Below are 16,307 nucleotides of genomic sequence, written 5' to 3' on the forward strand. Positions count from 1 at the left end.
TTTGTTTTAAAAACAAGGTTCTGTTTCTCATGGTTAAGGGGAAAAAGATGAAAAGGTTAACCCTAAAGTAAAAATGCAGAAGCCACGCCAAACAAATCCAAGCATTTATACTCATTTCACAGCTCTTTTTTTAAGACTATCCCACGATTTGGAGACCTGATCCAATATTTTCAATGTCCTGGCCTGTCAAGAGTGGTATATGAAGTATGCAAGGAAGGTATAAGCACATTGGACTTCTACAGCAATGTTGTGTCTGCCACAGAGAACACAGGAAGGTTTTAGAAAGAAAATTATAGCACGGTGTGGATAGATAAATACTGTGTGAGTGCTTTGCCCTGCTTCTGTCTTTGACAGTTCATGAGGTAATAAACCTGGCATTTTTTAGATTATTCTAGCTTTTCTATACAGATGTGTGTTCTTGAAGTTCAAGAAAACTCAGGTAATTGACTGGAACAGCTCAGCATGAGCAATTAGCATGCACTAATTATCCTTTACCTCCTTTCTCCACTGTAGCACAATTGTAATGGTAGTGCTCAGCAACACGAGTTTAGTTTATTATCTACTGATTTTATCATTTACATGGTCATTAATATATAGAGAGAGATACTAGAAATTACCAGGACTTGGAGATATTATATTGCAGATACCTCACTAATTTCTAATTTTCATTTTAATAATTATTCAAAGCAGAACTTTATGTGGACTCTAACCCAGCAGGTCCTCGCCTGCGGTTGATGGACCCCTGCTAGCCCCAGCAAGTTGTGGTCATCCTAGAGTCCCTCTGAACATTGTCACTTACTGCCTTGGGTGGCAACAGTTTATACCAGGAGCCCCACACTTTTTTGTAATACTAGACTGCTCTTAATCCTTGCAGTTTCATGTGCAGCACTGTGGAACCCATCACCAAGCCTGTAAGTGAAAGTATTGCTGCTGAAAGCAAAATTTGCCCATTCCAATGACATCCAAGTGTCTTATAAAAAGGAAATCTATGTTATGTTTTACTGAAGAAAGTGTGACCACAAAAGCTAGCACATCCTGGGAACCTGGTAACGCTTTGTGAATGCACCCAGTGTGCATTTATAGAAATCTGGAACTTACTTGCACTGATGCATCTCTCCTGCGGGCAACAGCCATGCAGAAACATTTGAAAAGCAGAAGTGAGATGTAGATACATTAAACCTTCACACTTATTCTTTTCCTATTTGGAACTCTTTATGCGCTTTATTACCCAGCGTTTAGTCACAGTTTCTAAATAAAAGAAGTTGTGCCAAAATATCAGGAACCAAGGACCAGCATTTGTGTCATGCCCAGTGTAGGTCCTCACCATGCTGCAAGATACATACCTGTGAACTAAACCCCTTAAGAACAAGGGTAATGTGCTGCCATTATATTATGTTACTTTGAATAAAAACTTTGAGGGTTTCTTCAGAGGTCCTTGTGTCTAAAAGTCCCTCATTAGGTTAGTGATGAAATCCATAAATAAAATAAAAAAAAAGAAAAGAAAATGAAAACCTGAAGACACTTCCCCTTGTCCCTGTTCCAGGTACCTTCTCACTGTGGAAACAGAAATGATGAATGACTCCAAATGAGACAGGCTCAGAGTACAGGTACCCAAAGGGTTGTGATTTATCAGTGTGCTCCTTTGCAAGACCTTAGGCAATGTTAAATGTCTTTTTTCTGGCACAAATAGCTGTAGATTTGTCCTGTTTTGAGTTACTTTAGATATTGTTTTCTGCTGCTTTGCATATTGCCAAAACAAAGATGTTACGTGTGTTTTATTTAAAGTTCCTAATTCAGGCTCACAGCCAAGCTTCAAACCAGTTTTGAGGAGTTAGCAGAATTAAGCAGTGAGTTATTCCTTTGTATTTTGAAAATGCTATTCATTTTACTACATATGTTAATGTAAGTACTAAGTAAGATTTTAGTATGGCGATTCTGAAAAACCGCCTCCCAGAACACTATTTTCCTAAATTATGTAGTCTGTGATAAATTATTTTAAACAGTTTTGTATAAATCAAGCAGCTGAGCTGAGTTTGAGGCTACAATAAATAATATCTTTATCTTACTTTGCACGCTAATTACTGTAATAACTGTGACACTATTGTTGTCCATACTACTTTAGACTGTAGAGAGGTTATAATTCAGTTTTAATAGTTCAAAATAACTCTTTGCTATACCAATGACAGGGTTGCTTGTTTTCATTTAGTATGTTATATTTTGGAATGCACAAATAATTTATTTAAATAAAGGTATATACAAATATGATGAAGGAAAATCTCTACAGAATTCAGTACAATGGCTGCATGCACTGGGAATGATGCTATGATTTGCTTCAGAGACATGGAATATCAACTGAAAACTAGGAAAAGTTTTGACGGCGTGTTGAAAATCCCATCACCACATCGAAGGGTCTTCAAACCTGCAATACATATTATGAATGAAAAAAAGCATTAAACACATTTTTATGCCCTTTCTGAAAAATCCGAAGTTAGAACTACCTAAAAATTTAATTTTAATAATAGTGGGAATAAGGAATACATATGCATATTTGCAGTTGAAGATTGTATATGCAACTCCCATCAAAGCAGAGGCATCCTGGCTGGCCAAATGTCTATACTTTGGAACCAGAACTTGCCCCTCCATACTGCTGCTCAGATGGCGTGGTTTTACACCACTGAGACTCACTGCAAAGCTGCTTTAGGTCATTAAGAAGCACTTAATGAAATTCAGCTAGAAAACTATGATATGTTGAAATACAAATAGAGATATTTTTTTACTCTTACTCAGGAGTAAACAGTTTCCAAAGAGAATTCACTGAGCCAAAACCCCCCCCCCCCAAAACCCACCAACCAAAGCCCGCATGTCATGCTGTTAGCACCTTCAAACCAAACTGAAGTCCACAGCCACCATCCTAAAATATTATTGTGGTATTCCACTGCTCAATATCAAACATTTGGATATGTGTTGAAAGGGATGCCGAGGGCAGGGTTTGATCTAGAGGTCCTCTGCTTGCAAGCAGCTGTTCTGTCTACACAGCAAGTAAGTCAAGAAGTGGAGAACATGGAGAGACTAGAGGAAATGCATTTGCCATTATTTTTGCCATCTAAAATTTGGGCATCTAGTCTCCCTTCACAGTCACAGAGCGACACCTTGAGAGGGCAATTGATCCTGCCCATTTTCAGATGGAAGGCTCATTTTGGAGATACCCATCCGTCCAATTGACTGCAAAGGCAGCCTAGACAACTACTTTACACTAGATACCGAACTTTTAGAGAGGCAGTAGTAGGGGAGATGCATCCTGTTATTGAGTTTTAAAGGTTTTCTCGTGACTCCACAGGCTCGACAAGATCAGAAATATGGCACATCACACGTTTTTGTCACAAGAACTTATTTGTACTCAGGTGAAGGTGCCTCATTTTTTTATTCCTGAACTTCCTATATTTTAACTGATTTCTGTAAGAATCTCTCTAAACATTCTTTATATGGTCAGACATACACCTAGACTGCAAAATACTTTGGGGCATATATTAGTCAGAAAATGTCAAACCAGGCCAGTCAACCTGAATACAGTTGTTTATTAATACCTCATGTTTAGTTACAAAGTTCATTCCCGAGAACTCATGAAGTGTGTCTCTCTCTCACCGATTCACTGAGTGCAAATTACATCTGCTCTGTAACTGGCTGCGTATATAGCTATATCTAAAACATACACTTTTTGTTAATTTAAGTTCAGAATAATACCAGCCTGCCTTCCATTCATTCAGCCTGGCTTCCTCCAGGAAGAAGGCTTAGACAGCCATGTTGTATCTGGGCATATTTGCTGCACGCCTAGCTGTCTGCCCCTGCGTGGCTCCCCTAACTTCCCCACCGGCTTTCAAACCCTCTGGACAATTTCAACCAAGTCAGAGAGAGGTACAGATATCTCAGAGATATTAAGTTCCTGATGTGCTATGAAACACAGGACTGGGTAGAAAGAAGATTTAATTATGTCCTCACACGGAGGAAAAAGCTGGAGCGGGGCTCAGAATCCGTACAGGGTTTTATCCTAGAAGACATATCCATAGGAAACCAGACATCATTGTTCCCAATACTCCCATAATTGTCATTGATGAATGACAAATACCATACTCAGTTTAAAGTGATGTTACAGGGGGTATGAAATAAAAATCTGTTTCTCATCAATTCTTGATCTTAAATGCAGACTAGTTTGTTATTCTGCTCATGAGTTTTTGCTCCCTGGTGTCTTATAAATAGCATTATTGAAACAATAATAATAACCATAAAGTTTTGTTATGAAGGGGTGAAAATTACAGAGAGTATTAGACTTTGTACTACCCTGTGTGTTGCCTCAAATTCATGGCAGCGGAAATTTCCCATTATGTGAGGGCTCTGCCTTGTCATTACCAAACACAAAATAGTCTAATACATTTCACTGCACTCCATGCAGTTTTTTACATAAGCATCTGCAGAGTAAACTGCATCCCCACAGCTGCGGTTAGTCATCAAACCATAAGTCAATGGTTTCCCTATGCGCAGAACCGCAAGTCTCACAGACGACCTCCCTTGATGGCAGCAGAAATTTTGGTCACCTTTCAGTGACAAGATCGTGCCCTAAGTTCAGTGCTAAAAACTATTATGCTTAAGTACCTAACTAGTCTAACTGAGCTTTTGCACAGCTGATGAAAATGCGGAGCATTCGCTTGTAGACTCCTGAGATGACTACTGCATAAAACATTTATTTCTGCAGTAGAAGTATTGTCAGCAAACGTCAGGCTATCAGTAAAGGCTTAAACTGAGCTCATTCATGCTTGATTGTAAGCAAAACTAAAACCAGTATTTTCTTTCATGAGACAAAAAGCCCCCGTATCTTACTTTTTCAACACACTTACTTTTATCTGTGTAAATTGTAGTCACTACTACAGTATCTTACATTATAGCTAAAGTGTCATTACCTAACTAGTTAAATACAGTATGTACTTTTGAAATCCCACTGTTGCTTGAAACACCACTGTTATTTTAAACCAAGTGCAAATGGAAATTTAAAGGCCTTTTTTTCCACTGTAAAATATGAGGTACAAAACCAACGTGAATTACTGTATTTTAAAGACCCGTCATAGCCGTGCATTTGTGTATAAGTTAATGTAAGTGCATATTTAACATTCACACATCTTTAGAGAAAAAAAATTAAACCTGTTTGAGTAGCTAATGAGTAGAAATATGCCATTTTGGGGGGTCTAATATGTCATCAGGCATCAGTGTACAATTCTGCGTAATAAAGCCCAGTAAGGCGCAAGTGTTATGGGAATGCTTTCCTTCCTCCAAACAGCAGGTACGGCCTGCTCCCAAAATCAGGAAATGAGGAGGAGTTTGGACTATATTATATCTGGCAAGGCATTTCTTGCATTCATAGATGGTGCTAGCTCTTAAAAAGAAAGGAATTTAAAATGTTTTTTCAGGACATGTTTACCCAGCTGTTGGTGGCATATGTTTTCTCCCTGTGAAACATATTTATTGATAACAAATGAAACTCTTAAATCTAAATGAGAAGTGAAAGCCACCATAAAACTTCTTCATACATACCTGGATCTAGGAATATTTTCTGTGCTTTCCCTCAACAAGAGGTCTGAGATCAGTGTCTCTGGGCTTGATCTCTTTCCGTACCTAAGGAAAGAGAAAAAAGGTGTATTTTTGTATATGTCAGTTTTCAAAAAATGAAGACTAAGCATGGAACCGTAAAACAAATCTTTTCAGAAAAACTGAATAGAGCAGACATAAAGACAACTTCCCAGCAAGTATTTTAACTTAACTTGGTGTAGCCACATGAGAAAATGTTTACTCTTCAGTATTTCTTTGGATATATTTTTTCCATAATCATGTTACCTGATGGTATTGAGAAACTCCGAATGTTTTGCAATTCATTGGCTGCTCCTGGATACTCTAAGGCCTTTCACCTCACTGATGTGAGCATGGAGGAAGGGGAAGCTGAGCAGTGCTCACACAGAGCCAAGGCCTTTTCTGCTCCTCACCCCACCCCACCAGCGAGGAGGCTGGGGGGGCACAAGGAGTCGGGAGGGGACACAGCCGGGACAGCTGACCCCAGCTGACCACAGGGGTATCCCAGACCATGTGAGGTCATGCTCAATATATAAAGCTGGGGGAAGAAGAAGAAGGAAGGGGAGGACACGTTCGGAGTGATGGCGTTTGTTTTCCCACGGAACTGTTCCGTGTGACGGAGCCCTGCTTTGCTGGAGGTGGCTGAACACCTGCCTGCCCACGGGAGGTGGTGAATGAATTCCCTGGTTTGCTTTCCTTGTGTGCGTGGCTTTTGCTTTACTTATTAAACTGTCTTTATCTCAACCCACGAGTTTTCTCACTTTTACTCTGTCGATTCTCTCCCCCATCTCACCGTGGGGGGAGTGAGTGAGAGGCTGTGTGGTTCTTAGTTGCCAGCTGGAGTTAAACCATGACAGGGAGGAAGCTGTGCATGATGTGACCTCCGAGCACGTCATTCCTGCCTACAAAGCCAGTTCCATCATATCATTAACTTTTGCATTGTTTTAGATGCTACTCTATTGTAAATGAGGAGTCAATTTTATCTATTAAGTGAATAGAAAACTAACTCAGATATGCCATATTATCCAAGGAACTATCCAAGATTTTTTAAGACAGCTAGTACATTTAGGGCTGCCCAACACATAGCACATTAGGTTTTGAAAACTGAGCTACCCCAATATAATAATCACTCTTGAACTATGTGGCCATGGGAGAGAAAACTTTTTGAATCAGAGTTCTTCTTTGATTACATGGTATATCACCAGTTACCTCTGTCCTGTATTTACACAGCAGCTGTCTTGCTTTTTTTTTTTTTTTTTTTTTTTAAATCCCGGATACTATACATTGCTCAACAATTAAAAGTACTGCAATTACTGGTTGTTGGGAAGGAATTTGCTCTCTTTTCCTGAGAAAACGCAAGCAACAATGAGCAGCTAGCTTGACAGACACTTCTTCACTATAAGGATTCATTAGCCTAAGAGTGATAACTATAAGCAAACGCTCCCTTGGTTGGAAAGAATTTAGATCATGGTTTGTAACTTGTGTACATAATTAGTCTGAATCACAAAGTATATTAACAGGTAACAGCTTTGTGAATGCTGCTTAAGTAAAATTCTGATTCCAGAGAAATCAAAGGTGTAATTAAGGACTTAGATTTTATCCGTTGCTATCAAGATGTTTCTCAATAACTTGATCTAAATCTGGGGGAAAAAAAAGAACCAAAAACCTTCCCAAACTTTATTTCAAAAGCTAGGAGTTTTACCTGTTGGTGGCATGACTTACTGAAAAGTGGAAATATATCTCACTTTTCAGTAATTTTATTCAACTTTTTGAATTTTTACATTGCCTTAATCATTTTAGTACATCACCTGTGCTGCAGAAAGACAAAGCATCAGTTTCAGAATTTTGAAGTAAATTTCTTAATCTAAACCGACTGAAAGCAGGTATCTGAAAAGAACCAGCCAGACATAGTAAAATGCTATTACAATAACACAATCAAGCATGATGCTGAGTCAAATACCTTGCACTCCATCACCACAGAGGGCTTGCTTTCTATTTCCCCATTCCAATTAATATGTATGTGACCTGGACTTCAACTGAGGGGGAATCTAATTTGCTGTTATGTTAAAGAAATTGATTTAACAAATCGACAGCTTGCTCCAACAGCTCACACTTTGGCAAAACTCCCACTAACCTCTTGGAAAGTTTTGTCTGAATAAGAAATAGGTAGCAACCCTCCCCTCCCCGAGTGCAAAGATTCGGTCAAATCATGAAGATGACTGTGTTGGGGAGATGATGCCTTTTATACGAGTCCCTCCAGTGCCTTGCCTAGACCAGTGCTGCTACCTGTGCTGGGTGGACCCACCATGTCCTCACACAGCAAAGCTGCACACAAGGTGATCGCTGACTGTGACCAGCTGGGCTGGCCAAGGAGCAGCCACTCTTCCTAAGTCAGATGCCTGAGCCTCCTGTCTGCCTTGTAATTTTGCCACTGGGAAAAAAACATGCTACAGCCATACTAAAAAGAGGCCACGGACAAAGTGAATCTCTTCTTACTGAAGCAAATGCCTTGGGAGATCTTTGCTCCAGCTGCTTCATGCTTTGCTCCTTGTCTACCATGCCCAGTTCGGAGACAACATGAACACAGAAAGCCAGGCCTTTATTTGCTGTTTGAAAAACACTTTTATCAAATATCATAGCTGTTTTAATAGAATGAGACTCCAAGTTTTGTGAAAATACCTAGTCAAGTTTTATGCTCAGCTTGAGACACCGAGGCATTTTTCTGGACGTTCTGATAACCCACAACTCTAGCTTAAGTCACAGGGATCAAAGAGTAACTGTACTTATTCTGATTAGGGACATAGTATCTCAGACTCGGCGAAATATCAAAGCTTCCTATGAAAACTTGAGTCTTAGGAGTCAAATCCCATTGATGTCCAAGGCCAGCAATGGGAGTTGAGGGATCTCAGAAGCATCTTACGGGCTTGATTCAGAAAACAGCCCAAAAAAACCAAGCTCTTAAGATCTGCTCCCTTTCCCATTAAAGGGTGTTGACATGAAGTGGGAGCATCAGTGCTGCCTAAGTCAGACACACTTTCATATTGTCTGCGCTGCCTATGATTCAAGCCACCTCCAGCAGGCCTGGCCTTACTGTTTTGCTACAGCACAGGACAGCCACAGACGCAAGAGCAAGCTACAAGGGACAAAAAGAAGAGGGCATTGTTGGCAAGAGGGAGTACAGGTAGTACTAAGTAGCGGAAGGAGGCGTGAATCAAGGAAAGATGGGCTCTGAAAAAAAGCCCCCTGAACAGTGCAGTAGAGGGGTGTGAGGCAAGGACCACGGGATGGTTTTGAGGACAGAGGTGGGACTAATCCAGAGACACAGACACCTGTCAGGCAGGAGTCTGCACTTGTGTGGGTCACCTTAGGCTCTCTTTATAGTCCTAGAGACTATATAGTCTTTATAGTCTTTATAGACCTGGCACCTAAGGAGCAAGGGATCTCAACCAAAATGAGAAGTCTGAAACCGGCCTGGTGACTTGCACTCTGCAAGTACCTGTTTCCCTCAGCTACCCTCAAAGGGGTATAAAGCTGATGGGCAGAGATGTCTAAAGCTAAGGAGAAGGGTCTCAAAGGAGAGAGGAAGCAAAGCAGCCACACAGACAAGGGCTAAAGCCAAGAAGAGAAAGATGGTCTGGAAGGAAGAAGCTTCATGGGAGCTGGGGTGAAGACCCTGTGTGTCACAGCAGCTCAGAGGGGAAGGACACTCAAATGCTTTGGTTAGGTAAGAAGCAGAAGCCAGGAAGATGAGCCAGAAGGTTATTCATAATCACAAAAACATCAAACAAGACTAGACAGATGAACCTGAAGAGAAAGAAGCATCAATCTCATCCTTTCCCAGAGTGCTCTTACTGCCTCATCTCACCAGTTGCACAGCGACCAGACTGCAAGCACCCGATCTGGTGAGAGGCTGAGCACAGCTTGCTCACACACCTACTGAAACAGACCAAACGATTCTTAGACCAGTCCAAAATGCTTCAGAAGTTATTGATTTAGTTTGCAAGAGACTCTGTCACTGCCAAAACAGGCAACCTCCAGGAGCTCAGTTAAGCTTTCCAAGCAGAGGTGGCAATTACTTTATTTCTGCACTGTTAATTCACCATACAGTGGAAACAGCACAGCTTTTTTTTCTTTTTTAGTTAACCTATGTAGCCAACTTTAAAATGTGTATCATGAAGTTGCTGTTGTGGTGGTTTTTTTCTGCCAGCTTTCCTGTACTTCCAGGTCAATTCTGTTCCCTTTAAATATGACTGGGTAGGTGGGAAACCTAGGTGAAACCCAAAGAACAAAATTTAAATTCTGCATTGTTTCATCCATTAGCAACAATAACTATTTTCGTTCATTACAGAACCCTAATCCACACTGAAGAATGAAAGCAGTCTCACTCTCTGAGTTGTGTACTTGCACCCCAGAAATGAGAAAAAAAGCTACACGGTCAACATTAAAGCAAGTGGAGGTTGAATACAGAAGGAGCTTTTAGTTGGTCGGTTTGGGGGCTTTTCTTTGTTTGTTTTTAAATATGACCTGGGTTTGGACAGGAACCACCTTTGAAATCAGACATGAAAGAGACAAAAGCAGAGATGAGAGATCAGCCTGGAGATCCCACTGTGCACACAAGGGAAAAGGGCAGCAGGGGCAGAACTTGAGGATCAGATTATTTTAGCAGCAATCTAGACAAAAAGTTATTCAAGCACAAACTATAACAACAGAAGCATGCCATACACATGAACAAGTTGTGAATATTGCTTTAAAAGTACGGGATAGAAGAACCGTATTTCTATCAGCCTCTTCATCTCTGTTACACTATTAGAGCACTGGCAGACAGTGTTATGGGTTTGCTGGGAAAGCTCTCGGTTACACGATAGCCTCCCTTCTAATTTAATTCTTCAGACTTCTAGAGGGACAAATGAAAGCCTAATTTTAGGCCTCCCATCTGGTTTTGATATTAAACAAATAGATAAATATGTCACATGCTCTTCAGGGACCTCAGGGGAAAGTCCTATTAATCACATAGTCTAAATTGGACAGACGATCCCAAAGAAAATGATTTTTTTATAACAATTTGCACTTTTTTTTCAAATTGAGCCTTTACCCCTACTTTAACAAGCACAGTCACCCCCAGAAAGCCAGTTTAGAGGCAGGCAGGTTCAGGTCACGCTCTTCTCTTTCAGCTTGGGCTTGGGTTCTCGCCTGTGGTCTTGAGAGAGGTTTTGTTAGGACTAGTGGGTTTTTTGGCACTCGCAGCTGCATGAAGTAGCTGGCAGACCACAAAGCATCTGGACTACTACAACTCCTTGGCAAGGCTAGAGGGGCACTTTTTCTCATCAAAATCTTCACTAGTCGGTGGCAGCAGCAGAAATGGGAAACCGCTCCTACCGACCTGTCTAACTCCCTCCAGCTCCCAGGTTAGTTATGTTTTCTCTCCCTTTTGGGGGGCTCTCCCCATGCACGCTGCCCTGCGGTTCACGCTCCTGCCTGCCAGCCTGTCTGTGCCAGGGCTAGAAAGGGCTGAGAGAGCAGAGGCAGCATTGACACCCCCGACCCTCCTGCCAACTCGGATGGTGGGAACTCAGCTCCGGACCCAGAGGCGACTCGGGGGCGCACGGCCGTCGTCGCTCTCTCAGGGGAGTCTGTGTGCACCGTGTCTGCCGCCATGTCGATGGGGGACGCAGGGCGAGACACCCAGGTGCGAGGGGGCACCCCACTTTCCTCCCCCGAGCCTCGGCAAGGAGAAAGGCAGCCCGGGGAGCAGGACAGGGGGATGCCGGCCGGGCCGCTCTGCCTACCTCTGCCTGGTGATGAGGTTGATGTAGTGCCTCAGCGCCGAGTAGTATCTGGCCATGTCCTCTGCGGGGGCGTCCTCGCCGGGGCTGTCCGGTTTGGAGGGGTACGCCTCTGCCAGCGTCCCCAGGCAGACCAGCAGCGACAGGGCGAAAGTCAGCACCGACACCCACAGCCTCACGGTGCCCTGCATCTGCACGGCGGGGCGGGATGGGGGAGAGCCGCCGTCAGCACCTGCCCCGACGGCGGGCGCAGCGCGGCCGCCCCAGCGCGCCCCGGCCCGGGCCGCCCCGCCACCCCGGCCCCGGCCCCGGCCCCGGCCCCGGCCCCACGCCCGCGCCCGCCCCGTCGCGGCACTCACGGCGGCGGCTGCAGCGGAGCGGCTCTCGGCTCAGCGAGGCGCTTCTGCCCGTGGGTCGGGGCTCCCGAGTGCGGGGCTCCGTGCCTCGCCGGGCTGTTTTAAGGCTTCCCCGGCAGGCAGGAGGGGCCTCGGGCGATCACGCCTCGCCGGCTCCGGTCCCGTCCCCCCGCCCCGCTCCGCCTGCCCCTGCCCCTGCCCCGGGAGGGGCACCGCGGCCGGGCGGGGCCGGGCGGCACCGAGGGGGCGGCCGCCGCCGCTGCCGCCCCCACGCCCTCCCCTCGCAGCCCGCGTAACCGCCCCCGCCGCCCCGGCACATCCCACCCGCGGGCTAACCACGGACTCTGCCCCAGGGCTCCGCTGCCCGCCCCGCGTGTCCCGGTCCGGCCGTGGAGGCCCGGCTGCCCGCCCCTGCGGAGCCGCCGCGCCGCCCGGAGCCCGAAGCCGGCAGGGGAAGGGGAGGGAGTGTGTGGGGAACGAGTTTACCCCGCTCCTACGGCACCGGAGGGGGCCCCAAGCTCGGTCTTCTTAGCAGGAGTGCTGCCGAACATGAAGCCAAGGAAGCAAGACGGTTTGGGGCAACCAAAAATACCAAACCGGTGCCATAGGCTTAGACATCGTACCTACTCAATGGGTGAATCTTGAGGCGTACCTCCCCGGGGACTGGCAGCAGAGCTGCAGCGGTGAAATTGTACCTCCCTCCGTGCCCACTCTGCCAGGGAGACCCTCTACACCCCTGCCCAGGGCTACCTTCCGAGTGGCTTTTCTAAAGTGACTTTATTCTGTACAATTTCTGTGCCTGAGCCGCGCGCCACAGAAAACAGCTCGCCAATGCCATGGGATCACGACAGTCTTTCCAGTAGCTGTCCTGACCCAAGGGAACCACTGCTGAGTCTGGGACACGGCAACTTCTCCCAGTGATGCGGGACTACAGGGACTGAGCCGGCCAAGGTGCCAGATTTACATGTCTCCCTAAACTTGTCCAGACCTAGAGTCAGTGAGACCCTCTCCTGAGACGGTCTATGCCAAGGATGCACGGAGCCTCTGGGCCAGTCACAGCGGGGTGTTTCTGCCACTCATTCCCAGTTAGACTCACTTCAGCTCCCAATACAGTTAGCTGTTGAGATCCCCCTGTCGCTCCAGAAACACAGATGGGTTCTGCCCCTTTATAGCTTGATGGCATTAGGGCACCCTGTGCACCAGTATCTACCAGAGCCTTACGCTCCTGTGGGTCTAATGTTCCAGGCCATCGAATCCACACAGTCCAACAAACCCCGTGTCTCTTTCCTTCACCTGGCTGGAGGCAGGGCCCCTCTGACGGTGATCTGATCACTTGTACAACGGAGGTATGAGATCAAGCAGAGTGGGCATTTTCTGGCAACATACCCTTCTCCACTGATTACGGCAGCAGCCTAGGAGACGAGGCTGGACTAGACACCTGACTACCGAAGTGCCTGAAGTTGGGTAAGATGAATCCAACCCAAAGTTTCAGAAATTGTTGAAGAGTTTGGTAGAGTTGGAAACTATTCATACATATTAGTAAAATTAGGTTAATTCTTTAGAAACAGGTAATTTGATTAGCATCTTGATGACCAATGACTAATTTCAGTTGGAATGACAAATCATGACTCTGATCATATCTTATTTTTACTTTAGTTTGAAGGTAAAAAACCAATCACCCATGTAAAAACACTAGACATACTGACAGAATGCTTTGAGACATATTCTAAAATTATATCATACATACACTACTGTAAATGTAGTCATTAATTTCTATAGTTATTATTGTATGCAGTTATTGGCTTAATAATAATCCAGCAGTTTCTGAAAAACAATATCCAGTTCACAAGAGCAAAGCCAGAAACCATTTTCATCACTCCAGAAACAGAATCTTAACATTATCTGAAAAAAACCCTTAGCAAATAAATGGCTTTTGCGGTGTGCGAGGAAGCTCACTGGACTATGTCCCTTTCAAGCCATGGAAGCAAGGAAAATTCCAGAGCTCTTAACATCAAGAGATATTTTGAAATCTTCATGACTCCATAGTGCACTGGACACAAACCTTACAGCAAGATTACAGGCTGCCTTTTATCACATACTGACCGAAGAATTTTAATGTGTGTGAATAATTTTCGAGGCCACAGCCAGCAACTCTAGCTCCTAATTTCAGCAGATCTATGCACAGGATGCCATCACGTCCTACAAAGTAGCCTCACTGCATCCCCGCACTCTCTGTCCTCCCACCAGCAGCTCTGCTGCACATCTGGTGGTCACGTTGTCCTCACATTGGCTGAACAGAAGCAGCTGATGTGAGAGCCTGATACCTGCAAATGCCCTAGTGAGCAACTGTGCTCTGGCTCCATCACTTTCCCTTTGCCACGCTGAATCCAATAAGCTGCCTAATCCAAAGCTTGCATTGATCCAGTTTATCAGCTTTTATGGGGTGTAGGAGACAAGCAGAGAGAGCACCGGAGACTGAAGCCTCTGGGAAGCTGTGCCACAATGACAGCTCTCACCATCTTCAGCTTGATTCTGCCACAACCATCTCCCACCAGCTCACAAGACCGGGGCTGACTTTCTCACCATTAAACTCTTTCACCACTTGTAACTGAGATTGCTTCTCTCCCACTAGCACCACTATTTTTACACTATCAATCTTCAAGGCAGTTCAAAGAAAGAGAAATAAGCTAACAGACTAGCAAGCAGAGCAAGATGAAGGTGAAGTCTGGCATCTACACACTTACTTAGGCTATAAGGAGGCAATGACATTCCCCCATCACAGGTATGTTTGTACTTCTTGACGCAGGGGTATGTCACGCTGCTGTGTCTTGGCACAGACCACCACCCGGGCAGTAGGCTGTTGACATCTCCGGAAACCCTGGATGAATCCCTGCTCTTTCACTAGTGATGAGGTACGAGCAGTAAGCTGCTCCCTCCAAGAAAATAATTAATGAATCATACCTGTTAAATTCCTCTACAAAATGCTGCATCTGGAGCAACAGATCCCCACAAAAATAAGGTACAGACCACACTAACCATCAGTTTGCTTCACAGGATGAGGAGGAGTGAGGGAAGCCCTCCCTCTTATGCAGGAGAAGGAATCAAATTCGCCTCTCATGCAAGAGAGCAGCTCCTGCAACTGCAGGCTGCTTGGCAGGGTCTGGGGAGAGGTTTTCTTCCCCACAGCACCATGACCCCAATCAGCTCCTCTGTTGTGCCTGACCCTTGGATGAAGTAGTGTTTCCCAGCTTGTGTTGAGTTTGGACTCACGCCCCGACTGAGTGGCCTAAAGGTTCATGAGATGTCAACCCTTACCACTCTCGCTGCACTTCCAGAATAACACTTCTTTCCATACAGTTCCAGCATTTAATTTGGGAAACCCAAAACACTGAACCCCAAATTTTAATCACCCTGCTTTCCATAGTGCCTATTTCTGTAACAGTATTGAGGCACTGCTCAGCTCCAGGTGTGTGCTTATGCCCCATTTCGTCATTTAAGATGAAGCATACTCCTTAGAACTTTCTTGAGTCCAGAAACTTTCAGGTTTGGAGACATTCTTTAAGGTATTACAAAAATTTCCTCTCTCTTCTTCTGTTTTGAAACATTGAAAATCCATTCCATAAAACATTTATTAAGCTTAAATAACATAGATAAAACATAACTTTGATACATAACAGATTCATCAGTATAATCTGAATGCAACAAATACTGGGATTTTCAAATTGATGAAGCAAACCCTATACCTGAAGTTACAGGCTCCAGTGTATCAGTGAGACTGAGTGTCCCTGGGTCGCAGTGATCCTACTGGGTATTTTACAAATGGTTTCCAGAGTCAAGGTCTCCTGCACCTTTGATAACACCTGTTGATGATTACTCCACATGGATGCTTGGCCAGCATCGCTGTCCTCACACAAAACAGGCAGGGATTTGTATTCTGGCAAATGGCAGAGCTGCACTTTCCACAAGCAGCTTTAGGATGGGCTGTAAAGGGGAACAAGAAGGCGGCGAGGGTAGTCGGAAAGAGGTAAGACTCAGGAGAGCAGATGAAGAAAGTTGGGAAGAACTGAATGGAGTTAAAGAATGCAGCCTGGGAGAGAGAGCAGAAAGACACAGGCATAGCTCCAGTATGGCAGCACTTGGATATTCACATTTTTTCTTTGCCAAATACTATGGGCTTGCAGATGTGCAACTCCTTGCTACACTATAGCTAAGCAGCCAAAAGATTGAAGAGTATTTAACTACATATAGGGAGAAAGACCAGAGTTTCAAAGCTCTGAGACAGCATCAATGCCAGGTACAGCACTGATGGGAAAAAAGTGGAAAGGAACATGACAGTCAAATTTTGCCTATGTTTTAATGGCATGACATTTAAAGATTCAATAGGCAGCTGTTTAGCCTACAAATTACAGACTACACTAAGAACAAGAAGACTTCCAGGATATCAACATATTAAAAGTAAGATGATATTGTTCTACAAGCCGCATAAATACGAAAGAAAATTCCAGTAATTTATTAATGCTAATATATACAATTGCATTAAACAGGGGCATGATAT

At 44.4% G+C, this 16,307-nt stretch overlaps 1 protein-coding gene across 1 annotated transcript; it reads right to left on the minus strand.

Annotated features, from left to right (window-relative positions):
• Positions 1-2,162: 2,162 nt before the first annotated feature.
• On the minus strand, positions 2,163-11,908 carry NPY (neuropeptide Y). Its single transcript, XM_049798145.1, has 4 exons — positions 11,756-11,908; positions 11,400-11,587; positions 5,581-5,661; positions 2,163-2,419 (listed from the first exon to the last, which is right to left on the minus strand). Exons 2-4 carry the CDS (start codon positions 11,585-11,587, stop codon positions 2,395-2,397), a joined length of 294 nt encoding a protein of 97 aa, XP_049654102.1. The 5' UTR covers positions 11,756-11,908; the 3' UTR covers positions 2,163-2,394.
• Positions 11,909-16,307: the final 4,399 nt, after the last annotated feature.

Source organism: Accipiter gentilis, chromosome 4, assembly GCF_929443795.1.
Source record: "Accipiter gentilis chromosome 4, bAccGen1.1, whole genome shotgun sequence".
Lineage (NCBI taxonomy): Eukaryota > Metazoa > Chordata > Aves > Accipitriformes > Accipitridae > Astur > Astur gentilis.

What these genes read in the sequence shown, in the direction of transcription:
- NPY (XM_049798145.1), bottom strand. Translation starts at nt 11,587, where the DNA reads ATGCAGGGCACCGTGAGGCTGTGGGTGTCGGTGCTGACTTTCGCCCTG. An exon ending in AACCTCATCACCAGGCAGAG is followed by an intron (nt 5,662 to 11,399) that starts GTAGGCAGAGCG and finishes CTCTTTCCTTAG; the next exon opens with GTACGGAAAGAGATCAAGCC. An exon ending in GAAAATATTCCTAGATCCAG is followed by an intron (nt 2,420 to 5,580) that starts GTATGTATGAAG and finishes TATGTATTGCAG; the next exon opens with GTTTGAAGACCCTTCGATGT.